General features: G+C 40.0%; 1 protein-coding gene across 1 annotated transcript; it reads right to left on the reverse strand.

Moving 5' to 3' along the window:
* Positions 1-1,616: 1,616 nt before the first annotated feature.
* LOC142847218 (prostate and testis expressed protein 4-like) lies at positions 1,617-17,142 on the reverse strand. Its single transcript, XM_075967945.1, has 4 exons — positions 17,045-17,142; positions 6,943-7,056; positions 6,368-6,524; positions 1,617-1,834 (listed from the first exon to the last, which is right to left on the reverse strand). The coding sequence occupies exons 1-4, from the start codon at positions 17,109-17,111 to the stop codon at positions 1,822-1,824; spliced, it is 351 nt and encodes a 116-aa protein (XP_075824060.1). The 5' UTR covers positions 17,112-17,142; the 3' UTR covers positions 1,617-1,821.
* Positions 17,143-17,637: the final 495 nt, after the last annotated feature.

Raw genomic sequence — 17,637 nt, forward strand, 5'->3', positions numbered from 1 at the left:
CCCTTCAGGTGGCGCTGGTAGAAGATGCCAGTCTCACCTTTCAATGCTGCCCACCCTTAATATCTCAAATCTTCTACCTCAACCTAATGCTAATGATTCCCCATCCCACTCCTGCATAGAGACCTTAGATGATCTACTGCCCCACCCCTTACATATACAGGAGGGCAAACTGTCCCAGGCCACTTATACCTGGTACACAGATGGCAGCTCCTTTTTATGTGATAGGACCCGTTCGTCCTCTTTTCCCTTCTCTCCCTTTACCGGTACACATGCTGCAATAAACCTCACACCACATGGGTTTTGTTGTGTCTTGCGTCCTCCTTTTCGTCACGGAGAAGAAGAAGAAGAAGAAGAAGAAGAAGAAGAAGAAGAAGAAGAAGAAGAAGAAGAAGAAGAAGAAGAAGAAGAAGAAGAAGAAGAAGAAGAAGAAGAATGCTCAATAAGAATGGCCCTAATCACTTGCATATTTCAATGCTTGGTCCCCAGTTATTGGAATTGTTGGAAAAGGATTTGGAGATCCAGTCTTATTTAACTGGAGGTGAGCTTAGACATTTACAATGACATTAAAGTCTCTCTTTCTTTCTATTTCTCTCTCTATCTCTATTTCTGTGTGTCTGTGTATGCATGTGTGCATATGCGTCTGTGCCTCATAAATATAATCTCAAGATATAAATTCTCGACTACTATTACATGCCATGCCTGCCTGCCATGCTCCCCACAAGGATGGACATGGATTTTTATTCCTCTGCAACTGTGACTCTGTCCAAAATTTAATGCTTTAAAACACGTTTCCTGGATCATGCTGTTTACTCACAGTAATAGAAAAGTAACAAAGACGGATCCTAAATTGCAGGTATGTTTGTGATCAGACGATTGATGAATTTATCAATACAATGATGAACAAAAGCTTGAGTCACTCAAGATATGCCTTAGCTTTAGCGTTCTCCAATTGCTGACCCAGCACAAGGTTCCATATATCATACCTGGATATCAGTTGACTCTTCCTTCAGGTACAGTGTCTTAAAGATGGAGAAACAGAAATCCTACAGATCACCGAGCATACACTCACTTTCAGATCCATACCAGGTTCTACAGATCATACAAGTTTCGTCAGGTTGTACAATGCACATCTGCTTCCCAGGAACACATTCCTGATATTTTTGTACGAATGACACAGAACACATTGGAAAGCTGAAAAGATTATGACTCATGAGAGGTGGAGTGTATCATTTCTGTCCCTTCCTAAAGAGCAGAGGTCATCTGACTTCTGGATAACGTGGCTGCACCAATGTTTTGGCTGCAAATATGCTCTAGACAGCAGCGTGTTCTAACACCACAGATAACACAGGGTGAAATAAAGGCTGATTTACTTGTCTTCCTTCAACAGATGAGGGAGCAACCTGCAGGCACTACTTACCAGTTTCAAAGCAGAGAAGAGACGCAGCTTCACTAAGTTTCCCTTTTCTCCTGAGCAGACTCTTGCAGCAAGCTGTTAGTGCCAGACAGCTGGCGATCAGAGATCACTCCCAGAAAAGACTAAGACAGCCTCTAGTCGATGTATAATGCACACACACACACACACACACACACACACACACACACACAAATAAGGGTAAACTAATTTAATTGAACATAATCTAAGAAAACATATTGAACAGTGAACTCAACTTGATAAGTCATTCAATGTTTTGCACAACACCCAATGTAAATTAAGGGCATTCATATAAAATAGGAACTGTATCCAAGGAATGTTATGTAGAAACCAGGGTATGAGGTTGGAGGTATCATTCAGTAGAAAGCTTGATGATCCAGGATTATAACTTAGTGAACAGCTCTGAAAGAAAAAGATTTCAATAATTGTAATAAACAAATAGTTATGTTTAAACATAAAATCACATGCCATAACCCATTCATGTTTCTAGACTTTGAAATGACCACCTGAAAGTATAAACAAGCTGGGACATAAGGAGAGGACCACTAGAAGAGTTTCCTTTAGACTGCAAGTTGTACACTTTGTAGGTTGAACATAAAACCTACAGAAATTATAAAAATAAATATTCTGAATGACCCCAACTTCAAAAGCTATGGAAATGTACTAAAGTAAAGCTAAACAGCAGAGCTTTCCAGAAGGACAATGAAGCCTATGGTTGAGTGAACAGACAGTGGAGATGGACGCTGTGGTGCAGGAGCTCCCTCACCTGGGACGTCTCATCCTTGTCACTTGACAGCACTGAGTATGTCTAAGGGATTCCACAAGCACACCTCTTGGTGCGTCTGTGAGGACATTTCCTGAGATGATTAGCACTCGAGGTCTCTGTCCTACACCATGGTGTAGGATGTTAATGTATTTTAACGTTTGACAGAATGATAAGAGATGGGAGAATTTCCTTGGGGAGTCTGGATGGAGGAAGTAGGTAACCAGGGATGTTTCTTTGGGAGTTGTGTCTTTTCTTGATTCCTTCCTATTTCACTTGGCTGTGCTTCCTCCAGACATGAATTTAAAATCTCTGTTCTACTGCATCCTCTTATTATGATGGAGGAAACCTCTGAAATCAAGAGTTAAACGATTCCTCCCTCCTTTCATGGTTTTGCTCAGGCCACAGCAGTGAGAAACTACCTACAGTTGCCTAGGTTCTCTGAAGGAGAATGGAGTGGGACGCTAAAGCTCTTGTTTTGTGGGCCAGCCTGGCAGAAAAGGCATCCCTGGAGTGGAGGGTCATTAAAGGTAGGCACCAGGTCTGCCGTGGTCACAGTTACCAGCTAGGATACATATATTGTGCAAAGGTGACAATCAAGAAGAGCAAGAGTGTGTGCTCTATGCCAGTCAAAGGAAAGGAAGGAAAATAAACTCCTGGAAATAGAGAGAGACTCTTCAGTTGTCAAAATATCAACACCTGATGCAAAGTAAAGAGAGGTGTCAGGGTTTTGGCAGTGCTGAACATTGACGGTTCAGTGTTGTGAGGCTACAGAGTACAGGGAAGGGATAAGGGCTTACTGTATAATGTTCTCTCCTGTCCCTTTAAGAGACAAGCCCCGCCCACTCCTTCCCTTCAGGCTAGGCAAATGCATCTTTCTTAGCTTCTATACTGTACTCTGTCTGCTCCATCCTTCTTCAGAAAAGGTGACTATGGCCTCTCCTCCTCTTCCCCTCCTCTCTCTCTCCTCCATCTCTCTCTCTCTCCCCTCCCCCTTTTCCTTCTCTTCCCACTAAATAAATTATGCCCAGTTCTTCTGCATGGCGTCTATCCGTCTCTCACCTGCTGCCACAGCTCCTCATGGGACCAGCTGCCCTTCCGACCCACCGATGTCTCTCACCCACAGCCTCCCCTCACTGCCCCCTACTGCCCCTCGGGGACCTGTGCCACTTTTATCTTAACCATTAAATTGGTGCTCTGTGACTCGGCCAGGCTCCTCCCATTCATAGGCAGGCTGGCTGAGGACACATGGAACCCTGGGCTCAGGAACCTGGTTTCTTCACAAAAGCCCTGCCTAAGCCCTGACCTCTATGCACACCAGCGACTTCAGTGATAAGTTTTCCTCTCCAGTCAGCTTAACCATTTCTCTGATCCTGAGGAACTGACTGTTGAGCTCCTGGAAATCCTCTGTTCCTAGCAATGAGGGGAAAAGCCCCCAACCACAGCCTTCATGACTACAATTGAGCCCTTCATTGACATTACTTCCTGGTTGCTTCCCATAGCTAAAAATGTGACTAGACTAACTGGGTTAGTCCTCCCTTGCTAGCACTGCACACGTTGAGTGGTGTGCATGCTTTGGGACACGAAGTTCCTCGTTTCTTTCTCTTTTCTTTTGGACCACTCGTAAGTGGTCCCCGCTATGAGAGACCCACCCAGGACGGCTTCTAGCCTCTGGCTTCTGAGTTTCCCAGACCGGGGCCAGTCGGCTTCATTAATACCCCACCTGTAGAGAGGAGATGTTCTTCTACAGGCCTTGTGGTGTTTGTTCATTATTTTCATGGGTTTTCACGTTTTCAGCTATGGAATATAAACCCTTAAACTATCAGGCACCCACCTGTAAACGCTCTGCCGGTGTCCTTCCGGCTCTGCTTTTCCTTTCACTTGTCAGCCCCTTCCCCACCCATCTGAAAATGCTCTTTTCCCTTTGCTCCCATTCCTTCTATCCTTGCCACTGCTACCACTGGTCCCATGGAAACAGACAAGATTAGATCAGCCAGGCAGTTGTTTCCAATTCTAGGCTTTGCTCCCCATAATGGCTCAGCTACAGGGCAGCTCACGGTGCTGAGTAATTTTCCTCTCTGCTTCATGTATGAAAGAATGCGTGAATGGTGTGGCCACACGGATGCAATTCTGTTTTAAATGCATGTTCTACAAGTCTCTATATCTCTCTTGTTATTATGTTTAAAACTCTTGTGGCTCAAAAAATGTGACTTTTCCTTACAAAACGGGATGACAAACTTTTTGACTGAGGTCAGATGACCTTACTGCCATCTTAACTGAGGTCAGGTGACTTCACTGCCACCTTAACTGAGGGCCAGATCAGGTGACCAAGTCCCGCCATCTTTACTGGGGTATTCCCTGCCTGGTTCCCTGGGGCTGACCCTCTTACATGTGTGTTTTGTGTGGTGACATGCCTTTGGTAGGGCCCACCAAGAGCACCCACCTCACCTGTTTAATGTGTGTGTGTGTGTGTGTGTGCATACATGTGACTTAAATGCACATATGTTTAGTGTTAAATGTTATAATTGTCTGCCCATTATATCTCATTTCAGACTAACAAAGGAATAAGTCTTATGTTTTAAATCGGTATGTACTTTTAAGTCTCTTACATAAAATACTATATATTAAATCCAACCCTGGTTTAAAATATATTAAGCTATTCTCTACTATTCTCAGTTCTGCCATTAACCTTCTATCACAAGAAGTTTTTCTTCTTTCTGTCTTTTAAAAATGTAAATTTTACCTGTACAGTCAAGCTTAGACCCAGCTCTCCACACAGATTCTATACTGTAGTTATAACTCATCTATACCCAGTAAACAGCCCTCAACTGCTCAGAGGTATGGGGAATATGGCATTTAAATGCTTAATTATTAAAAAAAAAAAACCTTTCATAACAGAGACAGGTTGGCTCCTAGCAGCAGCACTCTACTTTCTTTTCTGTCAAGACAGGTGGGCACAAAACAACGTCCAGCTGCACTTTGCTTCAACTGCCAGGTGCTGACCACTGGATGAAACTGCCTTTCATCTAAACTGAAGATCTCCAGACAGTGGAGAGAATCACCAGAATCAAAAGTCTGGCTGTTCAGGTCAAGGTAGCCTTGTCTTCTTACAGATATCTTAGCCCACAAGATTTCTGAAGCCTGGCAGGCCCTGCACTAAACAGCAAAAGAAAAATATGACCCTCAACAACCATGAAGGACCCTGCCAACCAAGTAAGTTCTCTGTCATTTTTAAATCAATATCTCAAGCAAAATTTTATTCTTCTCAAAGTTCTCTGATGCAGTTTGACAGATCAGAGGTTTTATTGTTTAAAGGGACAACCTCACCAAGCAAATTTCTATAAGATACAAGTTAACAAAATTCTCTCTCATAGTCTGCCTTTCGTAGTCTTAAAGATACTTTTCATTATGCAAAAATATCTGTCACAGTCATTCTGTTATAAATATGCTGCTGTTTAATCTTATATTTTCACAAACCCCAAAAATTCTTGTGAGTTCCAAGGAGACAAATTAAAGGGTCAACTTTAAACAGGTCAGATACACCCCCTCTCAATTTTCTGGTCCTAATTTTTTTTCCTAAACATAACTTTGTTCTCTGTTTTGCCAATATCTTAAATAGGTCTAAGAGATGAGACACTGAACATTTCCATACCACAAACACCAGTCAGGAGCAAAGAGACCAACTTCCCCAGGATGTGACCAGCATCCATCTTTCTCAGGTTCCTTTCCTTCTGCTTCCATCCTGTGCTCTCTCTGATCCATCCCTCTTTGGAAGAGGTAGCTGGGACTTCTCCTTTTCTTCCCCTTCCTCCTCTCTCTCTCTCTCTCTCTCTCTCTCTCTCTCTCTCTCTCTCTCTCTCTCTCTCTCGCCCTCTCTCTCTCTCTCTCTCTCTCTCTCTCTCTCTCTCTCTCGCTCTCTCTCTCTCTCACTCTCTCTCTCTCTCTCTCTCGCTCTCTCGCTCTCTCGCTCTCCCTCTCTCTCCCTCTCTCTCTCCCCTTTCCACTTTTCTCTATAACCCACTAAATAAAGTATATCCATTTTCTCTATGTGGTGTCTCTCCATCTCTCACCCACTACAGCTCCTCATGGGACCGACTGTCCTACTGACTCACCAAGGTCTCTCGCCCACCACCTCCCACCTGCCTGAGACTCGGCTGCCCCATTACACTTACCTAAGTAGAGCAGGCCAATAAAGGACTAGGTCTCTTGGCTTGTTACAGAAAGAATGAGAATCACAACATATATTTTGAAATAGTAAACTTTTCACGGACATAGTAATGTTAAAGCAAGTACTAGCACATGTCTGTATTCCAACTACTTGTTTTTTACCTGCAGAGGAAGAAAGACAAAAGGCAAACCATAGGCATTTTAGAATGAATCATTACTTAATCAATGAGAAGATCCCAGTGAGATGGTCAATCCTTCATCTGTTGATTTACACACAGAGAGTACTCTATTCACAAAGGTACTTAGTGGAATTTTAGTGTATAAAATTTCTTCATTCCTGATTGAATTCACCTATGAATATGCAAGAACCACCAAGAGTGCCTTTAAAATTATTACTTATCTTAGTTTATTTATTTGTCTGAACTATCATTAGTGGCAACCAGTACCCAAAGTAGGAAAGCCCTACTTTTATACAGAAGCACATTCTCCCACACTCTCCATCTTTACCCATGAAGCTAAGGAAGGCTGTATCCCTCAAGGGCAGGTATGATCACTCTAAAACCTCTGAGACCTCACATACCTATAGACAAAGTGGTTAGGAGACACTTCTCCTTATCTTTTGTCTCACAGTAGTGCTCTGATGTCTTACAAATCTTGGAAGATAGGTAATGTTCACACTTGATGCATCGCAGAGCTGAAAGGCAAAACCAAGTGTGAGAGGTTTATTTAGGGTCAGTTTCAAGCATCATGCTGTGGCACAGAAGAAGAAACGATGATCAGGGGAAGACTGGGTTGTCTGTTTTGCTGACCCCTGCAGGTCTCTGAAAAGGGATGGCTTCAGAACAGCAAAAAGGTCTCTTTACTCTAAATTTTGGGAATAGACACATGAGAAGGATGAATATCAAAGATATGATGGGGGCTGCCTAAGCCAATGTGGGAGCCTACATAAGTGGATCCGTTCCACCTTGACTAAATGTCAAAGAGTTTAGGCCTGTTCTTGTTCCTTCAGGGTTATTGACAGGAGATTTAACTTACGGTGTGGCTACTCACAAAGATGTCTTGACCTGGGGTGTGGTTACTTGGTGTTTGGGGTGTTAAGATGATAATCACTTTGCTTGTTCTTGCATTACAATAAAAAAGTCTTCTGCTTTTTAACCTTTTTGGATTGGGGTATTTAAAGATCATATGAAACAAACATGGGTGGATTCAGTATTCCTGGGTTGCCCTCCCATGACTATCCTATGTCTCTTTATTTCTTTTGTATTGCTGTTTGTTCTGTCTAACATTTCTAATCCACACATTCATACCCTGGAATGTACAAATGCATTGAGGCTGGACCCTGACAAATGCAACCCCAATGTGTGGGTATGACAGATGGTGCCCAACATGGGATGCCAACAGATGCCCCTCAAAGCAGGACATATGACAGATAACGCATGGACATCTGGCCAGCAGTATAGGAGAAAAAAAGTAGAGGAACCTGCATATGAATATTACACCATAGGTGTAGAGGTAAGAATTGAGTGCTCAGACAGTAATAGATAATAATGGTAAAAAGGTGGGAGACGAAATATCTGGAGTAAAGTTATATATTACTGTATGCATGGGACAAGGAAAGAGTAAACAATGGTTTGTACATTTACTTGGGTGTATTTTAATATCCAGAGGAGCTGGCATAGAGTAGAAACAAATGCAGAGAATTTTAGAGTTTGTAGATAATTAAGTACTTTACTCCCCTGCCCCCATCCTGGTGGCATAGCAGCCCTGGCCTAAAGATAGCTCTGGGATTTGGAGAGGCCAAAGTGTGGCCCTATTGGTGCTCCAGTCAAGCTGACCTGCAGATGCTGTGGCCTTGGAGCAGCAGCCTCTGCACTGCTGAGCAGGTAGGGAAATGAAGGGAGCATGGGTGGGGTACATGGCCTGGCAATGGCTGCAAGCCAGCTGTGCTCATGTGCTTTAGCCAGCTGAGTCTGGCCTGCACCATGCTGCAGTGAAGAAAGTCGGGAGACAGAAAAGTTTGGAGGCCTCCCACAGCGGGTGCTTTGAACAGGAATTATCTAGAGGCAGTATGGCTCACAAAACCAAACAAGTTTATAGGGGTAGACATCCAAGCTGCAGAGAGCACAGCTGTGCCCTTCCCTGCTCCCAGCTTCAGCTGCAAGCCAAGGTCCCTGGTTCCCAGTCTGACAGTCAAGTATCTGTTGAAATGCAAATGTACCCCTAACCAGGTGTCTGAGAAAACCTATCAGTGAAACTTGCAGTTTGGATTTAAAAGATAATTTGTGGGAACTGCAGCCCCGAGTTGATATCCCTGCCTCCATTTGAGGTGCTTATCTGCAAGGAAAACATAATAAATTTCCTCTGCTCCTGGAGCAGGGAAGGAAGGAATTTTAAGTGCATGGTGACCAGTCCTTGATCCCTGCTAGGGTCAGGTTACAGTCCCTTCGCAGCCCCCTCCTCATTTGGTGCCATGTTATAAAACCAGCCCAGCAGACAATAAAGAGAAGCTGTTCCACCTCAAGCTGTGCTCTGTGTATTCATTCAACCTGGACACCCTCCGATGAGACTCTTGGTTCCAGCCCGCGCTGGCACGGCAATAATTTACAAACTTTAAATAAGATGTCCAATGACTATGGTCCTATTTATTATTATTTACAGGGGATCTTGAACCCCTCAGTGAAATTCTTTTTTTTTTCTTAAAGGGGAGTAATGATCCTGATTTCCCCAGACAGCTCATGGAAGTTGCTAAACAAAATATTGGTTCTAAAAGGAAAAGCATACAATATACATGCCCATAGAGATTTGAAAGCACAGCTTCAAAAAATAAATAAATAAGGAGAATTATGCCCTCAGTCTATGTTGTTTATGTTGAAAAGACCCTTGCACTAGATTTTGGAAAAGACTTGATCCTGTTTCAATATGGAGTCCAGGGCATGTCTGTATTTTTCCACAGGAGGAGAATGAAGCAAGATGGCTTCCAGGACATCTGGTCTGATGTGTGCAGCAGAAGAATGCCAGCCCCTATGACATCATAGTCACTGGTGCCCCCAGAGCCTCAGAGAAGACTATGGGTGAAATTCCTGAACTTGTGTTTCTGACTTTCTTATGCCATCATACTGCAGTCTAAGAAAGGAAAGAAGATGGTAGTGATGATTGGTGATTCCTAGTTTCTTGGTGGACTTACTGCATAAAGACACACATCAATGTGTCTTTCTTACTTTGGAGCTGGTCCAAGAATGCTGAAAGAAGGTTTGGATTATCCATACTATATCATTTTGCCAGTACGGTATTCAATCTGTTCTTGCAATAAAGGACATGAGAACTGAGACCTCAAATTATTCCTCTGTGGAAAAGAGACTCATTATGGAGACAAAGGGTGACTGAAACCCCTCTTCAGAAATAATGAGGAATCACCTAAAAGTTTTTGCTGCTGCTCAGAGACTGGGACAGTTTGAACTTATCTTTGAAAGTTAGAAGCAGCAATGCTGTTGGACTATAGGAGAGGAAAAATATTCACAGCTCATCTATCACAAAAACCTTCTTGTCATCTGATTAGAATGGATTTAAGGGATTTGTTCCCTGAGAAATTATGTGTTTATTGTTAATTTTTATGATAGAATTATGGTATTGACCTGCTAATATTTGTAACTTCTTTAGTTCACATTGAAGATGTTACTGATCAGAAAAAGGTTAGTGTTTGTCCAAGACAAGTTTGGCATTGTCAATGAGTCCTTAGATTTGATACATTTAAAAGGACAAATTTGGATTTTGATTGCAACTAAAAACTGTTAAAGACATCTGAGACCAATTTAAAAAGGCAATTTCACCTCTGGTCATCTTCTACTACTTTATTAGGAGATATTGTATCCATTGGAGTATATGTATCCCAAAGCATTATTTGCTTGTATATGATTGCCCAGTTGTCTATGAACTCTCTCATTGGAAAGTTGGCTCCGAGGTATATAATACCTAGCTTTGCATCATCCCTTAACCCTTTATTTACAGAGTCTGATAGTCAATTACAGGTAAGATCTTTTTCCCTCTAGACAATCTAAGACATGGTGTGCATGACAGAATGTACATACCAATGACAGGTAAGTCTGGAAAGTGGAAGAATACAGCCTAAGACAGACACAGTCATTTGTCCTGTAGCAGAAGCACAGGCTTTATTAAATGAATTAAAAAGAGAGGAATATGTGGGGGCCCACAGAAGTTAGTTCACTCTAATTTGGCTGAAGGTCAGAGAGTTTAAGCCTACTCTTGCTCTTTCAAGGTTACTGACAAGATGGCTGACTTAAGGTGTGGCTACAATAAGATATCTTGACCTAGAGTATGGTTACATGAGAAGGCCCACAGAGGTGTTCCACCATGACCAAAGGTCACAGAACTCATGCCCATTCCTGCTCATTCAAGGATATGATAGGAAGTTTGACCCAGGGAGTTGCTGCCTATAGGATACTTGGTCTAAGAAGTAGTCACTGTATGCCCTGCCTAAACAACAGAATGCTTAACTCAGGATATGATTGCTTGATGTTTCAGATATTAAAACAGGTAATTGATTTACTTGTTTTTGTGCCATGTTAAAACAGTGAAGTCTTTTTCCTTCTTACCCCCCTTTTGGATTGGGGTATATAAGTATATGGAAAATAAACATGGGCAGATTCAGTATTGGGATTGCCTTCCCAATTTGACTCTGCAAAATCTCTGTTCCTTTTTTTCATATCTCTGTTCTTCCTATCTAATATTTTTAATCTACAAGCTCCTACCCTGGAACATGTGAGCCTGGTTGAGGCTGGACTCCAACAATTGTTGTTATCATAATGAATAGTGCAGGCAAAGTTAATTTTATGGTGGCATGACTCCTGTGGACTTTGGTACTGTCTAATCTTGGTGTTCCCAGGCATGAAGTAGACAAGAAGGCTACTGTATTTGTGTTTGGTCCATATGTGAAGAGAAATTTTCAAACAAATGGAGGAAATGCTACACTGAATCATGATAAGAAGGAATCTTGGCCAACAAACAAATTTCCAGATGTGAGCCACTTTTTAGACCCAGAACTCCTTGAATGAAAGGAAAACCAAGTCCCCAAGATATACAAAATCAGAAAAGAAGCTCAACATAAAATATAATAACAAAACATTAAACTTACAGAAAAACAAAGGACATTAAAAATTACAAGGGAAAACACTATGTTACATATAAAGGTGTGTTCATTAGAATAACCCATGACTTTTCAGTGGAAACTCTGAAAGTCAGAAGGACCTGTTTAGATGTTCTTACAAGCTCTGAGAGATCACAGACACCAGTCCAGACTATACACAGCAAAACTATCCATTACAGTTGACAGCCAAAAATGATTCTGTAATATAAATCGGAGCAATTATATTCTCCAATGCAGCTCTACAGAAGATACTAAAAGAAAAGCTTTAGTCTCAGGAAGTTAACTGAAATCAAGATGACATAAGAAATAAATAATCAAGAAGGGGAAACCCCACACCACCACAACAAAATAATGTAAATAACTAAACACTGCTCATTAATAATTCTCAATATTTAAGGGTTCAATTTACCAACAAAAAGAAGGAACCTAACCGACTGAATTAGAAAAAGGACTTATCTTTCTGCAATAGCTAAAAAACATACCTCAACATCAAGGATGGATATCACCTTAGGGTAAAGGGATGAAAAAGAGTATTTTAGGAAAATGGAGCCAAGAAATATGCAGAAATAGATATTTTAATATCCAACAAAGTAGACTTCAAACCAAAACTAATCAGAAGAGATAGTGAAGGATAATGTATATTCATTAAAGACAAAGTCCACCAAGAGGATATTATAATTCTAAACATTTATGTGCCAAACACAATGGCACTCAAGTTCATAAAAGAAATACTACTACAGCTAAAATCACATATTAACCTCACACAGTGGTACAGAGTGACTAGGGTCTTTACTCTTGCCAATAGACAGGACATTCAGCAAAAAAATAAATAAATAACAGAGTGATGCTGGCATTAGATAATGCAATAACTCAAATGCATCCAACAGAAATCTATAGAACCATTCCACCCAAACACTAAACAATATACTTTTTCACATAAGCTCATGGAATATATTTTTTAAGTAGACCACATGTTAGAATACAAACAAAATCTCAGCAGATAGAAGAAAGCTAAAATAACACATCCCGCATTCTATTTGATCATCATGAATTAAAGCTGGATATCAACAGCAATATAAAAGAGAAAGTACATTGAAAAACTAAGTACAAAATGAAAAATGGATCAATAGAAAAATCAAGAAGGAAATGAAAAGCTTTTCAGAATTGAATGAAAAATGGTAACACATATGCAAATCTATGAGATACAAAGAGGGCAGTTCTAAGAGACAAGTTCACAACACTAAGCTCCTACATAGAACAAATTAGAGTAATCTTATATTAGTAACTTAATGAAATACCTAAAGGATTAGAAAAACAAGAATTAATAATATGACACAATCAATGTAAAGAAATTGAGCTCATGGTCAAAATTAAAGAAATAGAAATAAATCAATCAATACAAAAAAGTCAATGAAGTGGAAAGTTGGTTCTTTAAGAAAATCAACAACATTGACGAATCCTTAGGCAAATTAGTCTAAAGATGGAGAAAGAAAACTCAAATAAATAAAATTAGAACTGAAAAGATTTTACAGCAGACAGCTAGGAAAATCAGACACTCAAAGAGGACATACTTAAAAAGTGTTTCCACAAAACTGAAAAACCAAAAAGGAATGAGACAAGTTTCTTGATATGTGTGACCTACTAAAATTAAACCAAGATGAAATAAACAATTTAAGAATCATAATCCCTAGTGAATCAAAAGTGGAAATTAAAATTCCCTGAAAACAAAAAAGCCCAGAGCCAGGTGAATTCAGCACAAATTTCTATTAGGCCTTCAAAGAGTTAACACCAACACTCTCCAAATTATTCTGCACAACAGAAATTGGAGGAAGATTTCCTAATCTACCAAGCACATAAAGATCCAACAAAGTTGAAAATTATAGACCAATATTTCTTATAGATTCAAAACTTCTCAATAAAATGCTTCCAAACCAAATTCAAGAACACATCAAAATTATTATCAACCATGATCAAGTTAGCTTCTTCCCAGAGATTCAAGAATGGTTCAGCATATATAATTAATGAACATATTGTACTACATAAAGAGACTGCAAGACCAAACTGACATGATCATCTCAGGAGATTTAAAAAAGGCCTTTGACAAAAGCAATATCCCTTAATGATAATTGAGACCATTGATACAAATAATAAAGGAAGCTCATATGAGGCCCAAAATCAATATCATCCTAAATGGAGAAAAACTCAAAGCAATTCCACTAAAATCAGAAACAAGATAAGGATGACTACTTTCTCTATTTCTATTCAATATAGTGCTTGAAGTGTTAGTTAGAACAACACAACAACTAAAAGATCAAAGTATCCTTATTTGTAGTTGATATGATTTCATTCATTAAATACCCTAAAAGACTTCACCAGGAAAGCTAATAAACACATTCACCAAAGTAGAAGTATACAAAATTAGTATACAAAAATCAGTAGACTTTCTATATGCAAATGACAAATATAGTGAAAAAGAAATTATAGAAACAATACCTTGTAAAACATCCTCAAAAATACATTAGGATGACTCTAACCACACAAGTGAAAGACATGTATAACAAAAAACTTTAAAGCACTGAAGAAATTGAAGAAGACACAAGAAGATGGAAAGATCTTCAAGCTCATGGATCAGTAGGATTAATATAGGTGAAATGTCCATCTTACCAAATGCAATCGACATTAAATTCATGCATAGAAATTGAAAATGCAATCTTTAAAAAGAAACATCAAAATTTCAGCACAGCAAAAATAACCCAAAATAATAAAGGAACTGCTGTAGACATCATCATCCCAGATTTCATGTTGTACTACACAATGCTAACAAAAATACAACATGATATTAGCATGAAAACAAACATGTTAACCAATGGAATGGAATTGAATATTCAGAAATAACTCCACACACCTATAGACAACTTATTTTTCGACAAAGAAACAAAAAAGTATACAATGAAAAAAAAAAGACAAAATCTCCAACAAATGGTTCTGGTCAAACTGGATGGCTGATTTGTAGAAGAATGAAAATAGATCCATATCCATTCCCCTGCCCAAAACTGACCTCTGAACAGATCAAGGACCTCAATGTTAGAGCAGATACCCTGAATCTGATGAAAGAGAATGTAACAGGAGATAGTGGCCCTTGCCTTTAATCCCAGTACTCAGGAGTCAAAGGAAGGCAGATCTCTGTGAGTTAGAGGCCACCCTGGTCTACAAAGCAAGTTCAAGGACAGTCAGGGCTATTGCACAGAGGAAATCTGTCTTGAAAAACTGAATTGAGGGCAGAGTGGATAACATGCAAGTGAGAACCAAATTTGAATTATTGGTACAGCAAAAGACTTTCTGAGCAGGAAATCTGATAGCACAGGTATTATGAACAACAATTACTGAATGGGAGGGACCTCATGAAGTTGAAAAGTTTCTGCATAGAAAAGGATGCCACCATTCAAGCAAAGCAGCAGCCTGAAGACTGGGTAAAGATTGTTACCAATTATGCATCTGATAAATAGTTAGCATCTAGATTATATAATGAACTGGAAAAAAGCTGAACATCAAGAAAACAAATAACCCAGTTAAAAAATGGGGTATAGAACTAAGCAGAGAGTACTCTTAAACCAAAACACAAATGTGTAGGCAGAGGCTGCTTGTTCATTTCCTGGCCACCCAGACCCAAAATAATCACACAGAAACTATACTAATTGCAACACTGCTTGGCCTATTAGCTTAGGATTTTATTTAACTAACTCTTACATCTAAAATTAACCCATTTCTATGATTCTATATATTGCCACGAGGCTCACGGTTTACTAGTGAGGTTCCTGGCATCTGTCTCCTTTGACTGCTACATGACATTTACTTGACTCCGCCTCCTTTTATCCTCTATCTCTACTTGGAATTCTCACCTTGCTCTATTCTGCCCTATCACGGGCCCAAAGAAGGTTCTTTATTAACCAATGGTAACAAAACACATTCCCAGGATCCAGAGGGGAATCCCACATCACAAATGGCTGCAAAAACTTTAAGAAATATTTAACAACCTAGTCATCAGGGAAATATAAATGAAAACAACTTTGAGATTTTATCTTACCCTAGTCAAAATGGCAAAGATCAAAACAACAAATGATAGTACATGCTGATGAGGATACAGGGAAAGGGAATGACTTATTCATTGCTGGTAGGAAATAAGTGTGAAAGTTCCTACTGAAGCTGAGAGTCAGTATACCTCAAGATCCAGTTTTAGTACTCTATGCCATGTATCCAAAGGACTTCCCATGTTACTAAAGAGATTTTTGTTCATCCCTGTTCATTACTGCTGTATTCATAAATAGACAAAAATTGGAAACAGCCTAGATGTCCATCAGCTGATGTACAAATGATGAAAATGAGGTATGTTTACATGATGGAGTGTTGTTGGACTGTTGAGAAAAATGAAATTATAAAATTTGCTGGTGAATGGATGGACCTAGAAACAATGACTCTGAGTGAGATAACCCAGACCCCAGAGGGCAAATATTTCATGTTTTCTCTTATAAGTCAATGTTACCCTTTAAGTTTTTGATATGTGTGCTACAATCAAAATGACCTGTGCAATTAGATATTTAATAAAGAACCAGAGAGGAAGAAAGAATCTCCCAATAAAAGGAAAATAGAATAGAATGTTATAGAGAGATAAAGGTAAAATCAGAGTAGGATTAAAACGGGGGGTAAATGGAAGTGAAGGGTAAAGGAGAAGATATACGGAGTGACAACTATCACTAAAGGTCTTTTGAAAGACCATATGGAAATCTACTGCTGTGGAGGCTTCCTAAAATACATATATGAGAGAAATTTAAGTGGAGTTATATGATAGGAGAGACAATGGCCTAACTATACATCTATTGCCACCAAGTAAAACCTCCAATGCAAGAAATGGGTTACACCTTGTTGAGTCTTTAGCCAAGGACATCCCATGGAATTGCCTCCACCAACACTATAAACTACTACCAAGGCTGTTGGTTACTCTCCTCACCCTCATGGTAAGGCTCATGGTAACACTGTAGAAAGGAGATCACTAGTTAGTTCCCAGCCACTCAGACCTGAAATAATTACACAGAAACTGTATTAATCAAATCACTCATTGGCCCATTAGTTAAGCATATTGCTAGCTAGCTCTTATGTCTAGAATTAACCCATCTCCATTATTTTATATTTTACCATGAGGTTTGTGGTCTCCCAGCAAGGTTTCAGCGTGTCTGTCTCTGGCAGCTGCTCCATGGCTTCTCTTTGACTCTGTCTCCTTTCTCCCAGCATTCAGTTTAGTTTTCCCCACCTAGCTCTACTCTACCCTATCAGGCCAAACCAGTTTATTAACCAATGGTATTCACAGCATACAGAGGGGAATCTCACATCACAACACTTACTTAGTCATGGGCCATGGAGAAGTCCAGTTGTTACCCAAACAGGTGCTTCACTCCTACTGACTAGCATTCATGGTTCTTAAAGATACTGTGTACACCCCATATAAACATTGTGACCTACAACTTACCCTCTACAGAGCAGAGAAGAGATATGGTCACGATGAGCAGTGTGCTGATTATTGTTGCTGAATTCATGTTGGATGGTAGAAGATGGCTTGAGGTAAAGGATGACCACTCAGTCCCTTTATAAAGCTGGGGAACAGGAAGAAATCTCCAACATCAGCACAAGGAGAAAATGCCCTTTCTATTTACTTTTGAGAAACCACATGTACAATAATGTGGGAAGAAGAGGCTGCCCAGATATCTAGCTACAGCTGAATCAGATAGCTTTCCCTGCCTTATCTCATCTTCTCTGTGTACAAGAGATACAGTTTTCTGTTGTTTCAGTAATCTCTCTCTCTCTCTCTCTCTCTCTCTCTCTCTCTCTCTCTCTCTCTCTCTCTCCCCAGACATCAGCAATTGGGATGTAAAGATTGTTAGAGGTTAATATGTCCTAGTTAGTGCTGCCAATGAGACACAGCCTAGATTATCTGAGTATCAACTGGATAATTGTCTTCATCAGGTTAGTCTGTAAGCGTGGCCATGGGGACTTGTCTTATCAATGGATACAGGAGGGTCCAGCCCACTGTGAGTGGTGCCATACTTATGCAGTCATCCTAGG

Source organism: Microtus pennsylvanicus, chromosome 3, assembly GCF_037038515.1.
Source record: "Microtus pennsylvanicus isolate mMicPen1 chromosome 3, mMicPen1.hap1, whole genome shotgun sequence".
NCBI lineage: Eukaryota > Metazoa > Chordata > Mammalia > Rodentia > Cricetidae > Microtus > Microtus pennsylvanicus.